At 29.1% G+C, this 18,554-nt stretch overlaps 1 protein-coding gene across 1 annotated transcript; it reads left to right on the forward strand.

Moving 5' to 3' along the window:
- On the forward strand, positions 1 to 5,072 carry LOC137808363 (BTB/POZ domain-containing protein At3g50780). Its single transcript, XM_068609433.1, has 2 exons — positions 1 to 1,989; positions 3,723 to 5,072. The coding sequence occupies exons 1-2, from the start codon at positions 1,336 to 1,338 to the stop codon at positions 4,707 to 4,709; spliced, it is 1,641 nt and encodes a 546-aa protein (XP_068465534.1). The 5' UTR covers positions 1 to 1,335; the 3' UTR covers positions 4,710 to 5,072.
- The last annotated feature ends 13,482 nt before the right edge of the window (positions 5,073 to 18,554 follow it).

Genomic DNA, 18,554 nt, shown 5'->3' on the forward strand with positions numbered 1-18,554 from the left:
GTTATCAGTGAATTGCATAAGAAGATTGAAGCTCACACTCTCTTGAACCTAAAATGGTACGAAAAGGAACAGTACCCGAGAATCTTAACGAAAGGGTGTGCGAGTAATTGCACCGCCATGTAGCAAAACTTCAGCTTTACTCTTCATTAAGTTAGCTCGTAGCCTAGAAAATCCAACGACGGTCCCTTTAAGCAATTGGGACACAAAGAATCTCAGAAAATTATGGAAAAAAATAACAAAGGAAGGCATGCTTGCTGTCAGTGATTATGAGTGAGTTGTGTGCATTACACAACAGTATGAAAAACAAGAGAAGCAAATGAAAAGCCAATTACTTTTTCTTTTTCTCTTCTTCCCAAAAACAGTCACTTTTGCACACAACAAATAAATGGTGTAACATTCTGGGGTCCAAAAAAACAAGTAATGCAAATTTCAGAGACCCACAGTGGTACAAAGTCAATCATCCAAAGCATGGAACTCAAACACACCCCATGAGCCATCATCATCATCCACTCGTTCATTCTCTTTTTGCTTTTCCTTTTTTTCCTGTCTTGTGGTGTTTTTTCCAATTCTAATTCCTTCTACTTTACAAATTGAAGAAGGGATTGCAGGTTGCAACTGTGTGCTACACTGCACTGCGCTAATTATCTTCTCTTGCTATAACTACAATGTTTCTGATTCCCTTCATGCTTTGCACTGTGGCTTCTGTTCTGTCACTTTTCTCTCTCTGGGTTCAGTTGAGTTAGCAATATAATGACATGGGTTTTCAGTGGTTTCTCATGTGACACCATTACTTGGTAAGCTACCTTTTGGCGGTGCTGCGGTTGCTGGTGACAAGAGAAAGAAGCCGTTTTTCTGTTTTTGGCCTTTTCCCCTGTTTTTCTCTTTAGCATGCTAACTCTTCGGTTATACTTTTAAAATAAAAAATACTTTAACAACTCTCTCTCTCTCTTCGAAAATTAAATTAATCTGGGATTCAAATTTTTTGTGAAAAAAAAAACAAATAAGAAACTGCATTAAGGGGAGAAGCAGATCAAGTTAAGATTTTGCAGATGGTTAGTTGGTTCGTTTCCTTAGTTATGCGGGAGGAGCACTGTTTTCAAGGGAAGAGCTGAACTTACGGAAAGGGTGTAACAAAACTTGCCGAGAGATTTTCTTTCCCTTGACTTGACTTTGAAGTACAATACACCAAATTTGGTTGTTTGTTAATCAGGAAAACGAGGGTCGTGTTTGCTTTTTTCTTCCTTTGCATCATTTTCAGTTTTGACTACTTGTGATGCTCCCATACCTTATTCTTCCACATTAGCTTTGTGTGTGTGTTGGGAGTCATTGGTAGACATGGCAGGAATTAGGCTTACCAGGATGGAGCAAGGCCAAACCAAGATAAAAAATGTTCCAATAGCTGTGACCCCAGAAGGGTTTTGGTGCTGCCCTTCTCCTGTGGTGTTTCAGAAAAGCCTCAAGGCTCAGAATCCTCTCAATAAGCCCAAACCCTCTTCACCCCCACCAAAAAGCAGTGTTAAGAAAAAGCCCGTGTCTGTGCCAGTGTATGAGAGGAGAACTGTTACAGCTGCAGATGCCCCTTCAAGATTGGTGCTTTCTGATGATCAGCAATGTGCAACTGCTCCAGAAAGACCTCCTCCACCTACTTCATCTATGGCTGCTGCAGAAAGGGGACCCAGGCCAAAGATTGAATCTTTGCCAAAGAAGGTTGCTATTGAGTTTGGTGAACCTGGAACTTGTGATATGAAAGTGATTTTGCTTGGGAAGCAGGGATTTTGTGTTAAGTTAAGTGTGCACAGGAATGTTCTGACTGAGAAGAGTAGCTTCTTCTCTGAAAAACTATCTGAACAATCGGGTCTGTCTTGTCTCCAAATCGGTGAATGTGAGGATGTTGAGATATATGTTGAAACTGTTGGTCTTATGTACTGCAAGGAGATGAAGCAGCGGCTTATGAAGCAAAGTGTTTCTCGCATTCTTCGAATACTTAAGGTGATTTCCTATTATTGTGTTACTTTGATGATGTTTTTTATCAACCTTGACTTGTGTTATGCTTACCCAAATCTGTTGTATAATTGTGTTTATGGGGATGAAATATGATGTGTTGCTATTGTAATGTTGATATTATCTGTATCAGTGGATGTTCATTTGTTCTTTTGAAATACAATGATGGCTTGCGTTCTTGATGTTCATATCTCTAATAAAGAGTATTAATACTCCCCTCATTGATTATACTCCTAGAGTTGCTTCTCATCAATTATACTCCTCTCAAGATTAATGGAGTTTCAAAATAAATCAATTTATTTTGTACTACTTGTGATGATGTGAACGAGTATTGATTATTAATTGTGGACGCTGTCGTAGTGAAACGGAAACTCATTGCAGCTGTTTCTAGAATAATTTCTTATACGGCTATTTGCAGGTTTATTTTTCTTATACGCCTCGATTGTTGTAACTTCATTACTTCTTTTCAACTTTGGTCTTAAAAGAGGAAATTGTGCTTTTTATGATAGATATCAGATACTCATGTACTCATATATTAGATATTAGATTACTTCATTACTGATTACTGATGGCAAATCAAGAGTTGCAGTAGAAGTAAATTTATGCTATGAATATCATTTGTAGTATTGTTGACAAGTAATCCTCAAATGCTCCTCTTACACATTTTTGGGTATTTTTATTTGGGTATTTCTTTTAAAATTATGGTTAACTAGTATATACTTATGTGCTCGTGAAAAGTATATACATAACTACCTTGTATTACATACTTGTATATAAATATAGTTTGATATAGAAGGTCAACAGTAGCATTGCAGAGTGGAGTGTTCCATGAATGAGGACTTTAGTAATGATCATGATATATCATGGTGTCAAATTGGGGTGGTTTATTTTTCTCAAAGCAATCAGTAGATGTCTGAGTCAATTACTTTTATCCTCGAAATCATCAGATTATTAATGTTGGTCAAAATATTTTTGTCCTGTCTCTAAGGTTTGATTAGGAAAGGTTGTGGCTAAAGGCCTAAAACCACAGTACGCGATGCCCCATCAGTTCAAATTTGTCTCGTTATTTCACCCTTTCATCCTTTTGCAAGATTCCATTGTGTGAATTGCAGTTCCCTAAGATGGTTAACACCAATGACTTAAACAAAATCAAACCTCAAAGGATCTTTCTTTTTATATCTTTTTACCTTTCCTATTTATAAAATCAACATTGATTTCGAACCCATCTGTGGTATGAATTTTCCTAACACATTGTTTGTTTTGAGTGTAAATAAAGAGAAAGGAATAGAGAGAATGCCGAGTACCAAAATTTCACTGCTTTTTTGAGGGGAGAAAAGGAAAAAAGAGTTTTTTTTTTGGGATTTTAAAAAATCTTACATGTGGCAGAATACATTACAACTACATATACTTTTTACCTTCATTCAAATTCATTAAGAAGTGGTAATTTTCAGTGTCTTAAGTTCAATTCAGCCTTAGTCTATAGTTTCTACATTTTTCAATTTGATTGTTTGAATTTCCATAAAAGTCTGAATAAAGCACTCATATTTTGCTCAGATGGAGGATACCTTAATCAATACTTAAAACTTTAAGTTGAGTGGATTTTTTTTATGATCAGCAGCATATGCTTAAATCTTTCCCCGAATCTCTTTGTAGTTGGGTTTTTGAAGACAGAAACATAAAATGTTCTTCTGCAAAACCTAAAAACATGTGATATTCCTCAGGTAGCAGAATTCCTTGGCTTCATCTCATGCATCCAATCATGTTTGGAGTTCTTGGAAGCAGTCCCTTGGGTTGGAGAAGAAGACGAAGAAAAGGTGGTGTCAACTGTGCTACAACTCCAAGCAGAAGGAATTGGAGTCAACCCTGTGCTGAAACGAGTTTCAGCTGACATTTCTAATGTCCCAAAAGACACTCTTTCCCACATCATCGACCTTGTTCTGAAAAGCAACGAGGAAAGAAGCCGCCGAGAGATGAAATCCATTGTTCTAAAGCTCCTCAGGGAGAACAACAGTCTTCCAAGCTATGCGCGTACAACCGACATATGCAATGACACCATTTACAGATCATGCAGAACCTGCTTGGACTCATTACTAGAACTGTTCAAGCAGGCTGCAGAACCCAGTGAGGACCGAGATCCTCTAGCAAAGAGCATAGCTCTTGAAGCTGATAACTTAACGTGGTTGCTTGAGATTTTAGTTGACAAACAAGCTGCTGATGAGTTTGCACTGATGTGGGCAAACCAACAAGAACTGGCTGTGTTACATGCAAAGCTGCCAACGGTGTCACGCTACTGTGTTAGCTGCCTTTCTGGGAGACTCTATGTTGGCATTGGGAGAGGGGAGTTGCTTCCATCGAAGGACACTCGCAGGTTGTTGCTACAAACATGGCTGCAACCTCTGATGAATGACTACAACTGGCTGCAGCATGGATGCAGGTCATTTGATAGGAAACTTGTGGAAGAAGGAATTGGGAGGACTATTCTCACCTTGCCTCTGGAGGATCAACAGAGCATTTTGCTTTCATGGTGTGGGAGTTTCTTGAAAACTGGTGATAGCTGTCCCAATCTTCAAAGGGCATTTGAGGTGTGGTGGAGGAGAACTTTCATTAGGCCTTATGTGGAGAACCTAGGTAAGGTTGCTGTGTCAGATAGTTCAAAATTTGCAGAAGGAGAGAAGGAGACTCGAATGAAGGAACAAGAGAATTACTGACACGTCAGCAATTATACAACCAGTCTCAAGTACTATCTAGACTCTCTTTGCTAAATAAACACGAGTGAAGCAATTATACAACCAGTCTCAAGTACTATCTAGACTCTCTTTGCTAAATAAACACGAGTGAAAAAATTGTCAAATGGGGTTCATGAATGTCTTTCTTTGATAGTGGAGTTTCAGTTTATATTAACAAGTTTGGGGAATTGTATAAAGGTATGTGTTGATTGCAGAATGTGGATTAACCTCCAGCATCTAACAGTCTGAGACTTGTCATGTGTCTTGCATGAGTTGCCTCTGGATTGGTTTTTGTATTATCTCTTCAAAGAAAGGAATGGAATGGAGTTCTAGTTTTTTTCCTTAGTTTCACTGCAATCGAATAATAGGTATAAAATATTATATATATATATATATATATATATATATATATATATATAAAAAGAGAAAGAAAAGTTTGTTGTGATACCTAGGATTTAGACTGTTTCAACTGGGTTAAAATTTGATTTAATTAAAACTTTTGAAACGTGAACTTAACACATAATTAGTTTATGACTTGATTATCTTTTTCTTTTCAAATATTTCATTATTAACATCCTTTCCTGCCAAAAGGTAAAGTCATAATAAAATATAATTTAAATTCATCAAAATTAGTTAAAATTGGTGATAGAATCTTTCTGACGGAATTTATTTTGAAAATATAAATCTTGAAAATTGACATTAGATAAAATCATAAACAAAATAAACTCGTTCTCCTTTAGGTTCAAGTTTTAACAATGTAACACAGATACTGACACGGATATGGAGATATGTATAATCTCTAAAATGTAGGACACGGGACACAAATATAATATATAATTTTGAATTATATAAATTGAAAATAAATATTTATGTGCAAAAGTATGTTTCAGATTCTTTTTGGAGCAGGAAGATATATTTCATGACTGGTTCAAAAGAATTTGTTTCTTATTTTTATAATCATAATAAAAATTTATACAATAAATTTGAGTTTTTAGAAAATAATTATATTTATACCTTTTAAAATTATGTTAAAACCGTGTTAAAATTTTAAAAAATCCAATTTTGAATTGAACACTTCACCGATAAGTGTCCTGTCCGAGTCTTATAGGTAATTAGTGAATTCACTTACACTATTTGGAGACAATGAAATGGAGAAGTTCATAAGATCAAATGCAAGTGACTAGGCCATTCCAGTCTTCACCCCATGATATGGAGCTGCACTTTCTTGGAGGTGGTGAATTCTTAGAAATGCTCTTTTTAAATTTATAAAATAACTTTATTTAGGATTAGATGATCTTAAAAAAAATTGGATTGAGCAATCCAGAATTTATTTTGAAATTTTGTGTACATTCCATTATATACATTCTGGATGTATTTTTTTATCTGAAAATATAATTTATATATTTTAGAATATACGTTTTAGAATATATTATACTAAAATGTTTTTAGAATGTACAATTTAAATGTATTTTTTAATAAAAAAATCCGTTATAAGATGTATGTTCCATAAATACATTTTAGAATATGTGTTTTTTTTTTTAAAATAACTTTTAAAATATAATTTATTTTTGAATTTGAAAATATATTTGAGAATGCATAATCTATAATATATATTTATGAAGAATAAAATTGTAAATTCAATTGTTACAGGGTACAACGTCAATATATGGGGATGCAGAATGGTCTTAAAAGCCCTTTAATTTCAAGGCCTGAGCCCAATTTGAGGCTTTTACTATTACGTTCTCCAAACATGTGAGGCTTTTACTATTACGTTCTCCAAAATTTATATACACACTCCCTTTTCTTTATGGCAAAATTACCCTTTTTATTTAAAGAATTATATAAATCCGTGGGTAAATTCCCTATCTAACACCATTTACACTTTTATTTCCCTAACTAGCACCCTTTTGTTTTTATTTCCATATCTAGTACTCTTTTGTTTTTATTTCCCTATCTAGCACCCTTTTATTTTTTATTTCTCTGTCTAGCACCCTTTTATTTTTTATTTCCCTATCTAGCACCATTTTAAAAATAAATTAAAAAATAATAATTTTTTTTATAATTTTAATTTTGAATGCATTAAAAAATAAATTTTTTTAATGTTTAAAATAGTTAGAAATATAATTAATGAATAAAGAAATGTGTTTTTACAAAATAAAAATAAAAAAGTAATAAATTTAAAATGTTTAGTTTAAAAATTATTTTTTTAAGAATGAATAAAATAAAAAATTAAACTCTACAACAACATAAAAGTTGAATATATAAACATAAATTAGTATTTATTTTTATTATTGTTGATGATGTAATTATGTTAATTTCAAGTAAAAAATACAGTACATAATTATAAAAAAAACAAAGTTAAATAAGGACTGATATGAACAAAAAAGAACAACATGATCGGAAAAAAAATGTTAATATTGTCAAACATCAAGACACACATAAAGAATATGTCCCAACATTATTGGATTGTGCACTTTTCGTTATTAATTATGTTTCATTTCGCACAAACTATTTAATGTACCATTGAAGAAAATATTTCATTTATTTTCATTTTTATGATCAACATATACTTATTTAGTATCGCCTTATATCTCTTATATTTATCTTATTTGAATTTATTTTTATATCTTTTATCTTTATCTTAATTTGTTTTACCTTTATTTTATATCTTTATATTTTAGTTATTATTTTTTTTTCTACCATTATTTTTTTTTTATTGTTGCTGTTTTTATTTTCTAGACTTTTTTTTTTCATTTTTTGCTTCTCATTTTTAAGCATTAAGTGTAACATTAGTTTTTTTTTAGGATTTTGCATTTAGGATAGACACTTCAATATTACTTGTGTATCCACTATTAATTAATACTAATTGACTTTGGTTTTTTTGTAATTATGTCATGTATTTTTTACTTGAAATTAACATGATTACATCATCAATAATAATAAAAATAAATAGTAATTTATGTTTATAGATTCAACTTTTATGTTGATGTAGGATTTAATTTTTTATTTTCTTCATTCTTAAAAAAAATAAAATTTTAAACTAAACATTTTAATTTTTTTATTTTATTTCATAAAAACTCATTTCTTTATTCATTAATTATATTTCTAACTATTTTAAACATTAAAAATATTTACTTTTTAATACATTCAAAATTAAAATTATCAAAAAATAAATAAATTATTATTTATTTATTTATTTTTGAAATGGTGCTAGATAGGGAAATAAAAAATAAAATGGTGCTAGATAGGGAAATAAAAACAAAAAGATGCTAAATAGGAAAATAAAAAGAAAATAATGCTAGTTAGGGAAATAAAAGTCTAAATGGTGCTAGATAGAGAATTTACCTTAAATCCGTAACCATCTTCTTTATACTCCACTCTGATTGTCCCTTTTAACTCTTTCTACCAATTTTCTGCATTTTTCCATTAAAGGTACATAATTTTTAATTTAATTTCATTCCGTCGTAATTCATTAAAACTTTAGTTATTTATATAATTATAAAATATTGTTATCAAATGGTTGATATTATAGGAAGAAAAGTGAGATATACTCTTTTTTTTTTCTGTCACCCGGGAAAGTATATTTTGACAATTTAAAAAACTAAATTATAGGATAATTAAAAAATATGCTTCCTTGATTTGTCTCAAAATGTAATTTCATTTTTTTTTTCAAAATGCACCTTATGGAATTGTTCCAAAAATTACTCTACAAAACAGCACACAAATTACTTCCTGGTATTGGTACTAGAAAAACATTTCTTATCTGCGGATTTTCCTGTAAAAAATTATACATAGAAAATACTTAGCGAATTTTCCTATGAAAATTTTATCTAAAGAAAATACCTACGAATTCTTCTGTGATTCTTTTTATTCCTGTGCATATAAATTTACTGATAACAATATTTTAATAAATGATAGAAAAATAGTTAACTAATATTTTCTTCAAATTTTCTTATATTTTTTTTCGGGAATATAAAATAAATACTATTTTAATTTATTATATTTAAAACAAAAACTGACTTACTAATTAAACTCTAACATAATATAAAATTTTATGTAAATAAAATTGTTAATCGTCATTTTTTTATTAATATGGTTGTGAATAATCAATAATCAATTTTAAATATTCTTAATATTAGTTAAAATTAAAAAATAATAAATAAAAATAATTCTAAATTCTCATATATCAACATTTTCGAGTGAGATAAATAATTATTTCATTATTATTTTCATTGTTCAATATATATTTTGAAGTTGGCAAAAAAAGAAAAAAATATTATGTACGTGAAAGAATTAAAAAAACATAAGTTCAATAATTTTAAATTGTTTACTAGATATAATCAATGACAAATTAAATAAATATTTTTTCTTAACTTTCTGAAACCTCTTTTAATAACAAAAAAATATAACAAAATTTTGAGTTTCAAAATAAATAATACATCAAATACGTTAATGATTGAATTATTCTTTATATCAATTCATTAATAAAATATTATTAGATAGTGATAAAAAAATTATTTTGCATGATCCAATATATCAAATTCTCATTCATAACCAATTGATGATGCCATTCATATACATCCACCTCCACTCTCCAATTCAAATGGAAGCTACAACACTTGCTTAGTAAAAAGGACCTCCAATTTCATTCACTTTGAGTTTTTATTCTTTTACCAAAACTAAAATGAAATTTCAAGACACCACCCTAAAATATAAATAAACCACATGCATGCACACATACGAGAATTTTACTTAATTTATCTAGCACAACAGTCTAAACCAAACATATGAAAAAAATCCAAGGACTAAAAAAATGTAAAATTTTAATTGAAGAATTAAAAAATAAACTTTGTAATTGAAGGAGGAAAAATATGTTTAAGATTTTTTAAATAGTTTTTATAATAAAATTAAAATAAAATAAAAGAAAGTGTAGATAGAAATGCTGTGTAGTGTAAATAGTAAAATCAAACATCTAATCCTTTTCAGTGAAGCTGACAGCCCAAACTGATCAAGCAAAACGACTAAACAGACACATAGAATTTCTTTATGCACCCCATATTTTTATTCTGCACCTGTAGATTGAAAATCTTTGCTTTGTCCTAAAAAGTTAGTTATTAATTGTAAAATTTTAAAAATATTTTTTTACACAAAAAAAAATCTATATTATTCTCAGAAGTCATTTTTTACTTTTGAATTTTTTGACTTCGATCGATTGTAAATTCAAAAGCTTTTTCTTTTAATATATAACAAATTAATTTTAATTTATGAAAAGGTTTTTCTGTTGTTTTTCTATAATACTTCTACAAGCAGTACCAAAAGTTTTATCTTATCATATAGTTATCTTCATACACAGTCAAAATGAAATTGGAACACCATATATTTTTTTTTTCTTTGAAGGTGGCTTGGTATCAGTGTTAGTCAAATCAAAAGTTGGGGAGTGAGAATCAAACATTGTCGTGTATGGGAATTCAGCACCCCCAAGGGTTGGAACATCACCACCACTGTATCTTTGATTATGATTTGTGTCCTCTTCATGTTCATGTCCATGCATGTGAATGTGACATTGTCCACAGTACCAATATTGAAACCACTTGCTACAACTCCTATGTGGAAAAAAGGAGATAGAATTTCTGGCAACAAAGATGCTCCTGTCTAACTTCTTGACATGTATATGCCTCAGCTTTCGCTAGGTTAAATTTAAATCTGAGGTACAACGGCAATAGCGTGTTTGGTTTCATGTTTTAGACATGATTTTTGACATGCATAGATGTGATGTTTTGAAGTTAAAATAGTTGTAGTGTTTGTATCTTAAACGTGATTTTCTATTTTACATTTGAACAAGTTTCTAAACATACACCAACATTATCCGATATATACAAACCATGGTGCTAACTACTGTGGTCACTTTATGTCTCTAGGTAGTCACATAGTATGTTATGATATGAAAGATTGAAATGGAGAGAGATATATAGGTGGTTGATTTAATTTCATGTGTCCTACTCGTTGCTGTATCTGTCCCTGAGTCCCCAAAAGTGAACACAAAAAAGCCAGAGACATTCCTTTAGTCTCTTTCATTGATTTGAAGTCCACATCACACATGCAGCTAGCAGAAATGAAAACTGCTTTTAGTTTTACTCTCTATGTGAAATATGAGTACTATCTCATGGGAAATCCAAAAGACATGTACCCCTCCTTAAAAGCTTTTAGCTAGCCATTAATTTTGGTATGGGAACAAAAATGTAAGGGGATCCATTTCCAGGTTTTTCACACACATCAATAAATTAGACACAGCAGGACCTCTCTACTGCATATGCATTTTTTTTACTTTTCTTACTCTGTGTCCAATATTCCAATTTCAATTCAAATAGAATTTTCTGATGTGATTCTCATAAGTGGGTCTCAAAAGGAACCTGAGCTGAGAAGGAAAAAATTCAAAATCATCAACTGATATGCAATATAGACAATAAGAAACACGAGTTGCATAATATGCCACACTTTCTTCCTTTTCTACAAGCTTAATTTCTCTCTTTGTGCAAGTTTCCCGTCGACCCTCAAAAGTTTGTCTTTGCTTTTTCAATATTTGTTTCTAAGGGTTAAATGTAGATTCCCTCTACATGCATATTTGTGCAGACAACACCACCAAATTATAGAAAGCATAATTAATACTGAAAGCCAGATTCTACACCTGGGATATCAAACTGGAGTAACATAATCATGTCTTGATTAAAATAATGATAAAAGTGCATTAATTAAGAATATTAAATATCACAGTTTGTTAATTTCTTAAGGTATTTAAGAATAACAGTTAGTAAAATCATAGCAGAAACATATAATGTAGTTAAAGGGTTTCTTGGACCGAGGATTGAATAAATGTTGAGTGGTCCTCAACTGACTTTAGATGATTGTGCTCTTCGAAGGCCTTCTAACCAAACCTTATCCTGCCTCAGCCTTTAGTTTTTCAAAAATTGAATCATGCTCATTCATTTTCTGAACCTTTACTTTTTCCAAGAACAAAGCATGTCAAGTTTTTTTTATTTCAATTTAAAGTTTGCACTAGTTGATCGTTTTGAAGATTGTACCAGAAGAAGTGAACTCATTATATATACATATATATTAACATTGGGATGAATAAAATTCCCTTTGACAAAAAGAATTGAAAAGAAGCATCATTGAAATCGCTAACAAAATGTTTTTAGGGTGTGGTGAGGTAGCACTTAGCATGCATATATAAATGTATATATATGTTCTGTTGGACCACATGAATTATAGCATTGAAAATGGAGAGAGGGAAGAGATGTGGTTGGAAAGCAAAGCAGTGTTTAACTGAGAAAAATGATTACGAGATTATATATGTAGCAACTAGCCATCAGAGCAGACCGTACCTCTTATCAGAATTCTCAACCTTTGTATGGAAGAGGATTGGTAGCATCACGTGGCCTATCTAAGCCTAACTTATCTAAACCACGTTCTCCATTTATTCTTTTACCTAATTCTTTCGTTTCATATCCTTCTCTTCTGTTCCAAACCTCACAATAATAACTATATACACCAGGTTAAATTTTTCTTTTCTTTCGTTTGAAACAACTAAAATGGTGACTGTCAAACCTTTCTTTTAGTTAAAAGCAAAAACATTTTTAAATTTTTAACATAATTACTTAGTTAGGACCCAATAGAACATTTGTGTAACCACACACCCATCTACCAAAAACAAATTATGCACTTGTCACACGAAATGTAAGCTGTGACTTTTCTTGCTATACTGAACAATTCTTAATACTCCTTCATAAGACAATTGGCTAGTGTAATCTACATTGGATGTTAATAATTTTTATAAAGAGAGTTGAGTATATATATGTTTTATGAGAGATGAAATTTAGGAGAAAGTTAGTGAGATAGATTTTAAACAAAAACTTTGATCAGTGGGCAACAGTTATGAGTATCTAGTGTTCCATTCTGGCATATGGGAAATGGGGGGCCCAGTGAAATTTGCTGTCATATCATCCCTGGGACATGCTCATTGGTGCTCAGAAGAGTGGGGTTTTGGACGTTCATATCAAAGTTTTGTCCTCTTCATTCTTATTCAATGTGCAAAGTAATACGTTAGAACAGCTAAATAAGACAAATAAAGCATTCTTCTGGAGTGGGGATTCCCTTGAAAATTGACTTGGGTGTGGAGGTCCAATCTTCTTCATCTCTCAGTGTTCACTGTTTTAATAATGTTCATCAATATCTACAATGCTGTGTTTCTGCAAAGGACCCTACTTTCTCTATCTTGATGTTAAATGTTAATCACTCCACTACCCTACCTCTTCCTCATAGATGTTAATGCATTCATTCACAATAAAACTATAACTCAGTTAATCTTTCAATTCACGCATGCATCAGTTTCTTCCAAAACATCAACATCTCATGTCACTGTGAGAATCAAACTCGTCACTCAACTATTTAGTACATAATAACGGTAAATAGAAAATTAGTTTTTTAACTAAGAAAAACATTCTACTTTAAAGGCTAAAAAAAACAACTTATTTCGCAGGTACTTCACTTCCATGACATCACAACCACTTCAAATCTATAACTACCTTATTTTGAAATATAACATATGAACCATTTTATACCTATATTTAGAAATATCTAATTGTTTTTTCTTTCTTTCTGTTCTTGGAATCATGTTTCACTTGGCTATAGTTTTTAATTAATTCTCACATTCAAAAATGTGTTTTTAAAAACAAAATGTTGTAATTAAAATTATTGAAAAATGATTAAATTTTATAGCAATGTTTCATAAAACACATCTCTCATATTACAAATTAACTTCTTTTTACATATTGTGCTTTAAAAAATATACCCAAATTTCAAGTAAGACCCCTATTTATTTATTTATTAACTATATATTAATAAAAGTTGAAGAAACAGAAAGAGATGGTCCATATATGAGATTCTTTAGACGTCTTGCCTGGACTGTCCAAGTATTCTGGTAATTCATTAAATAAAATGGCTGAATCTTGAAGGATATTTTCTGAAACTAAATATTGAAGAAAGTGACATTACAGAACCTCTCACCTCCTATTAACAAACAAAACTTTCTTTTAATTTTCTCTTTTCTCTCTGCTGCAGTTTATATGTTACACTGCGCTATCATTCAAATTATTGTATGTCATTATGTATCAATATATATATATATATATATATATATATGTTATTATAAACAGAAATACGAGGCATGATGAAGAAATACGAGGGCTTCTTTCTCTAATAGGAAGAAAGATATATTGAACGAGTTTATTTCAGTTTCTTTAAGAAGAAACATTATTTTTTAATATAAAAATATTTGTTATATTTTTGTAATTTTTTTAATTTAAGAAAATAAAACAATTTATTTTGATAAGCTAGTTAAGGTAACATATTAAAATATATGGATACCAAGCTGACTGAAAAAACACAACACTTTCAAAAAAACAATATTTTTGTAATCAAAATAAATAAATTTTGTTTTTATAAAAATCACATGCTAAAAATTAATATATTTTAAAATGTTTTATTTTAAAGTTAAATAAGACCACCCATTAGCTCAGAAGTGTTTATGTGAATGTTGCATTTTTTTTAAAACATGTGATATTTTTCTATATACATACCACCTAGTTTGGGTGTGGGTGTCTATGTTTCTCATAGCCTATTGTGAGAACATCCATCGTTTGCTTATGGATTTCAGTTTATTTTGTGAATGTTTTTTCAATCAATATTCGTGAACCTATTTTTCTGTAGATGTTTCTAAAAAAAATTTGCACTTTTTCCCTTATTCTTTACTTTTCATTCATCCACTCTCATCTTCTTAATCAACACTCATCTCTTTCGTAGACTATAATTTATATTATATTTTGTTGAAGATAAGATATTTTAGAATTTTTTTTAATGAAATTACTCTCATTAGTGTTAATCAAACCAACACAATTTAATTAATATTAAAAATAGATTTATTTAGTGTTGGCTAAGCCAACATATAATTAAATAAATTTTAAAATAAAAACATTAAATGAGTAAAGTCAACATTAAATGAAATAAATTTTAAAATAAAAAAAATTAATGTGGGTTAAATCAACGATAAATTAAATAAATTGGTAGTTAAAATTTTGATAGCTAATTAGATACTAATTTAGAAATCATTTAACAACAATGGAAACTAATTTAGAAAAAAAAATTAGTCTTTAAAATTAATTTTTCTTGTAGTGTATATTAGTTTTAAGATTAATTTTTTATAATTCATGTAAATGGTGTGCACCTATTTTACTGTTTTTTAGTTCATTCATGTATAGAAAATTGTGATGTATTATTACGAGATGGACTTAAGCCTAACTCAAGTCCATAAAATCAGCTAGGGTTTGCACCCACTTATATACAATGTCTAGTCGACGTGGGATCTCCAACATGTATATAATTTATTATTTTCTCTATACATATTTTCTATGAAAATTTTAGTGTTTCATTCTCATATGTATCAAATGTTTTAGGAAATTATATGAACCAAACATTTTTAGAACCTCTTAATTCACAAATTAAATTCACTTCAAGAAAACTAAGAAACGTGTTTGGTGGATGCACTTGAACTCTTTAATATAAAAAAAAAACACGAATACAAAGTGTTTAAGAGATTATAGAATCCTAATATATAAGAAAACTCCTAAAGAATCCAATAGAAAATTCTAAACTTTTATAAAATTCAATTTCATTCAATCTTAATTGTTTTCATGCAGTGAACCTTGTATATAATAGAGAGTAAGCGTTTAGATAGTTTAGAAAATAGAAAACTTTAAATTTTTAATTACGACGTCAAATTTGTATATATTAGAACTATTTTTAGATTGTAACGAAGTTATGTTGTTATTGAGTGTGAGGTAGTCAATTGACACTAGATTAGTGATATACAAGCCATTTAATTGATGTCGATGTTGGAAGTAGAAAATGATAAACTGAAAAATTTAGTAAAATGATGAATGAATTAAAATGATTGTATTGAATTGAATAATTTGATTCAGAAACAGATTCTTGATGTTATGAAATGTAAAACAAGAGTACGATGATGTTGATTCATTTTGAAAATAAAGGCTTTAGATTAATTTTATGATATAGCAACATTTTGTAGTATATAAATAGATGTGATAGATGATGGTATAATATACATAATCACATACCTTATATACTTTATTTATGTAAATACTTAATTTGTCATTGGGAATTTTTTTATGGGTGTGTGAATTCTTGTTGCAATGAGACAATAATTATATAAAAATATATAGCAACAAGGATTGACCAGATGAGGGCAAAAACTAATACCAATAATAATTTTTTTATCAATAATAATAATCAATAATAAATTTATTCTAAATTTTTCAATCAATCACCATCTTAATCGGTATCTATATTAGAAACAAAATATCCTCTCTTATTGAATGGAACAACATGCAATGATAAAGAATATGTGACAATTAACTTATTTTATATTTGTTTACTTGTAATATTATTATTATTTTATAACATATGTAAAATATTTCATTTGTACACAAGACATTATTACGATTGTAGCGTGTTTAATTTAAATATTTATTAATAATAGTTTGCTTCATTTTACTATTGATGAGTAGGAATATACTTCCCAATAGTTAATTTAAAGTAAATTAATAACTCAGGCATGTTTAAACATTTGATCTTCCTTCAAAGCGACCAAACCTAGTCTATTAAACCATTGATCAAACCCTTTATTTGAGTTTAACACCTTCAATGACTCCAACTTTAATTCCCATTTTCAAAGGTTTTTCATCTATATCAAAAAGCTAAAAATTAAAGAGTAAAAAAAAATTAAAACAATAACACATGGAAGAAAACGATCAAAAGTGAAAAGAAAGGAAGTATCACTAGTGCAAAATGTATAACCAAGTGCGGTACAAATAGCCGCTCTTGTAAATCAAATTTGATTTACGAATGTCACTTTACAAATAATTGTCTTCTTAAAACCTTTTTAACCCTAATTCAGAAACGCGCCACTTATGTTTGGATGTTCTCTTTTCTCTCGCACTTCGTTTCTCTTATGTGCTTCCTCCATTAACTGTGTTTTCTATTTTCTTCCTCTCTTTTTTGCATTGTTTTCGTTTTATCGGTAAGCACTGTCTTCCTCTCTTCTTTTTCACCATTGATTTTTGTATGTTTTGCGTTTCTCTTATGTTTTGTCTTATGACATTGCTAAGGTCATGCTTTGAAAGGTTGTTGTCTGCGCTGTCGGTTGTGTCTTCCTCGTCACTGTTGTCACCTTGCTTCGTCATATATTTGCGTTTCATTGGAGAAATTTTATTTGTGTTTTTTGGACTTCCATTAGGATGAAATACGAATATATATAATATGGATGCACCAAGAGATCAAAAGAAATGCTAAAATAATGACCATGTTCTTCGAAAAAGATCAAAGTTGAGAACATTGATTAGAAATGCTCTTGTAAATGCAATTTATAAATGCGGTTATATAAATAGCCGCATTTATAAATCGAATTTACGAATGTGGCTATATATATTGCTGCTTTCTTATCTTTTCAATTTACAAAATGCGTGCTCATCAAATGTGATTATATAGCCATCCTTATAAATATAAAATAGCCGTACTCGTTTTGTTTTTCACAAAGTGTGTAAAATGGATAAATATAAAAGATAAAAGATAAATGCTTGACTTTCCAGTAATTTTTATGTTCTTGTAATTATTTCTTTATGTAAGAAATAAAATGAGAGTTGCAAAGATGGTTAAAGAAAATAAAAATAATTTATATATTATGATTAACCTAACTAGTTAATTTAATAATATATTTACATCAGTTCAAAACAATTTTAACTACCTTAATTAACATTTTTTTATCGGAAACATTAATTAACATATAAGTACAATTTTTGCTTTAAAATAATCATAATTATTTTAGTTAATTCCAATAAAATTTTAGATTGATAATACCAACCTAACTTAGTATAATTACATATTTTATGAATTAAAAATAAGTAAATTATTTTTTTAGTGGAGAAAAAGTGAATGTAGTGCTGGTATATCTGGATTCCATCTCTTGTGTCCGATTTAATTATTCACATTCTTTAATAACTAGTTATAATAATAATGTATGAATCATATTACCTATATAAAAAAAGACTAAAATATACTTATACATATATTACTTATATTCCTTTTAATTTTTCAAGGAAAATATATTCTTAAAGAGTTATAAAAAATTAACCAGATCAAGTCTTGTAAATTTAAGTTACAAAAGATCAAGTAGCACATGCGGGGTGAGAGGGAGCATAAATTATTCGATTAATTAGATCAATTTCTATCCAATTAAGATAAAAAAAACTACTATATCATTATAAAAAAATTATGAAATAAAAATTAATTTTAGAAAAAAAAATAATTAGTTAATATAGTAACTAAATTATAAACCATTTTAGATACTAATTTTTTTTTAAATTAGTTTTTATTATTGTTAAATAATTTATATATTAGTATCTATTTAACTAATAATTATTTAAATTATAAATTTGGTAGAAAAATATTGATACTAATTTAAAATTATTTAATAATAATAGAAACTAATTTAAAAACCAAAATTTTTTTTAATTTCTAAAATTATCTCTAAATTAATCAGTATAATAATTAATTATTTTTTATCTTTAAAATTGATTTATATATTCTTGTAGTTTATAAATTAAAAAAAAAAAGAACACAAGGACTACACCTTTATATTTTCTATTCCCATCTTCCAACAAAATGCATCTTAAAGTGGAGGAACTAGCATCAAAGAGA

The sequence above is a fragment of the Phaseolus vulgaris genome, chromosome 3 (genome assembly GCF_051622355.1).
Source record: "Phaseolus vulgaris cultivar YP4 chromosome 3, ASM5162235v1, whole genome shotgun sequence".
NCBI lineage: Eukaryota > Viridiplantae > Streptophyta > Magnoliopsida > Fabales > Fabaceae > Phaseolus > Phaseolus vulgaris.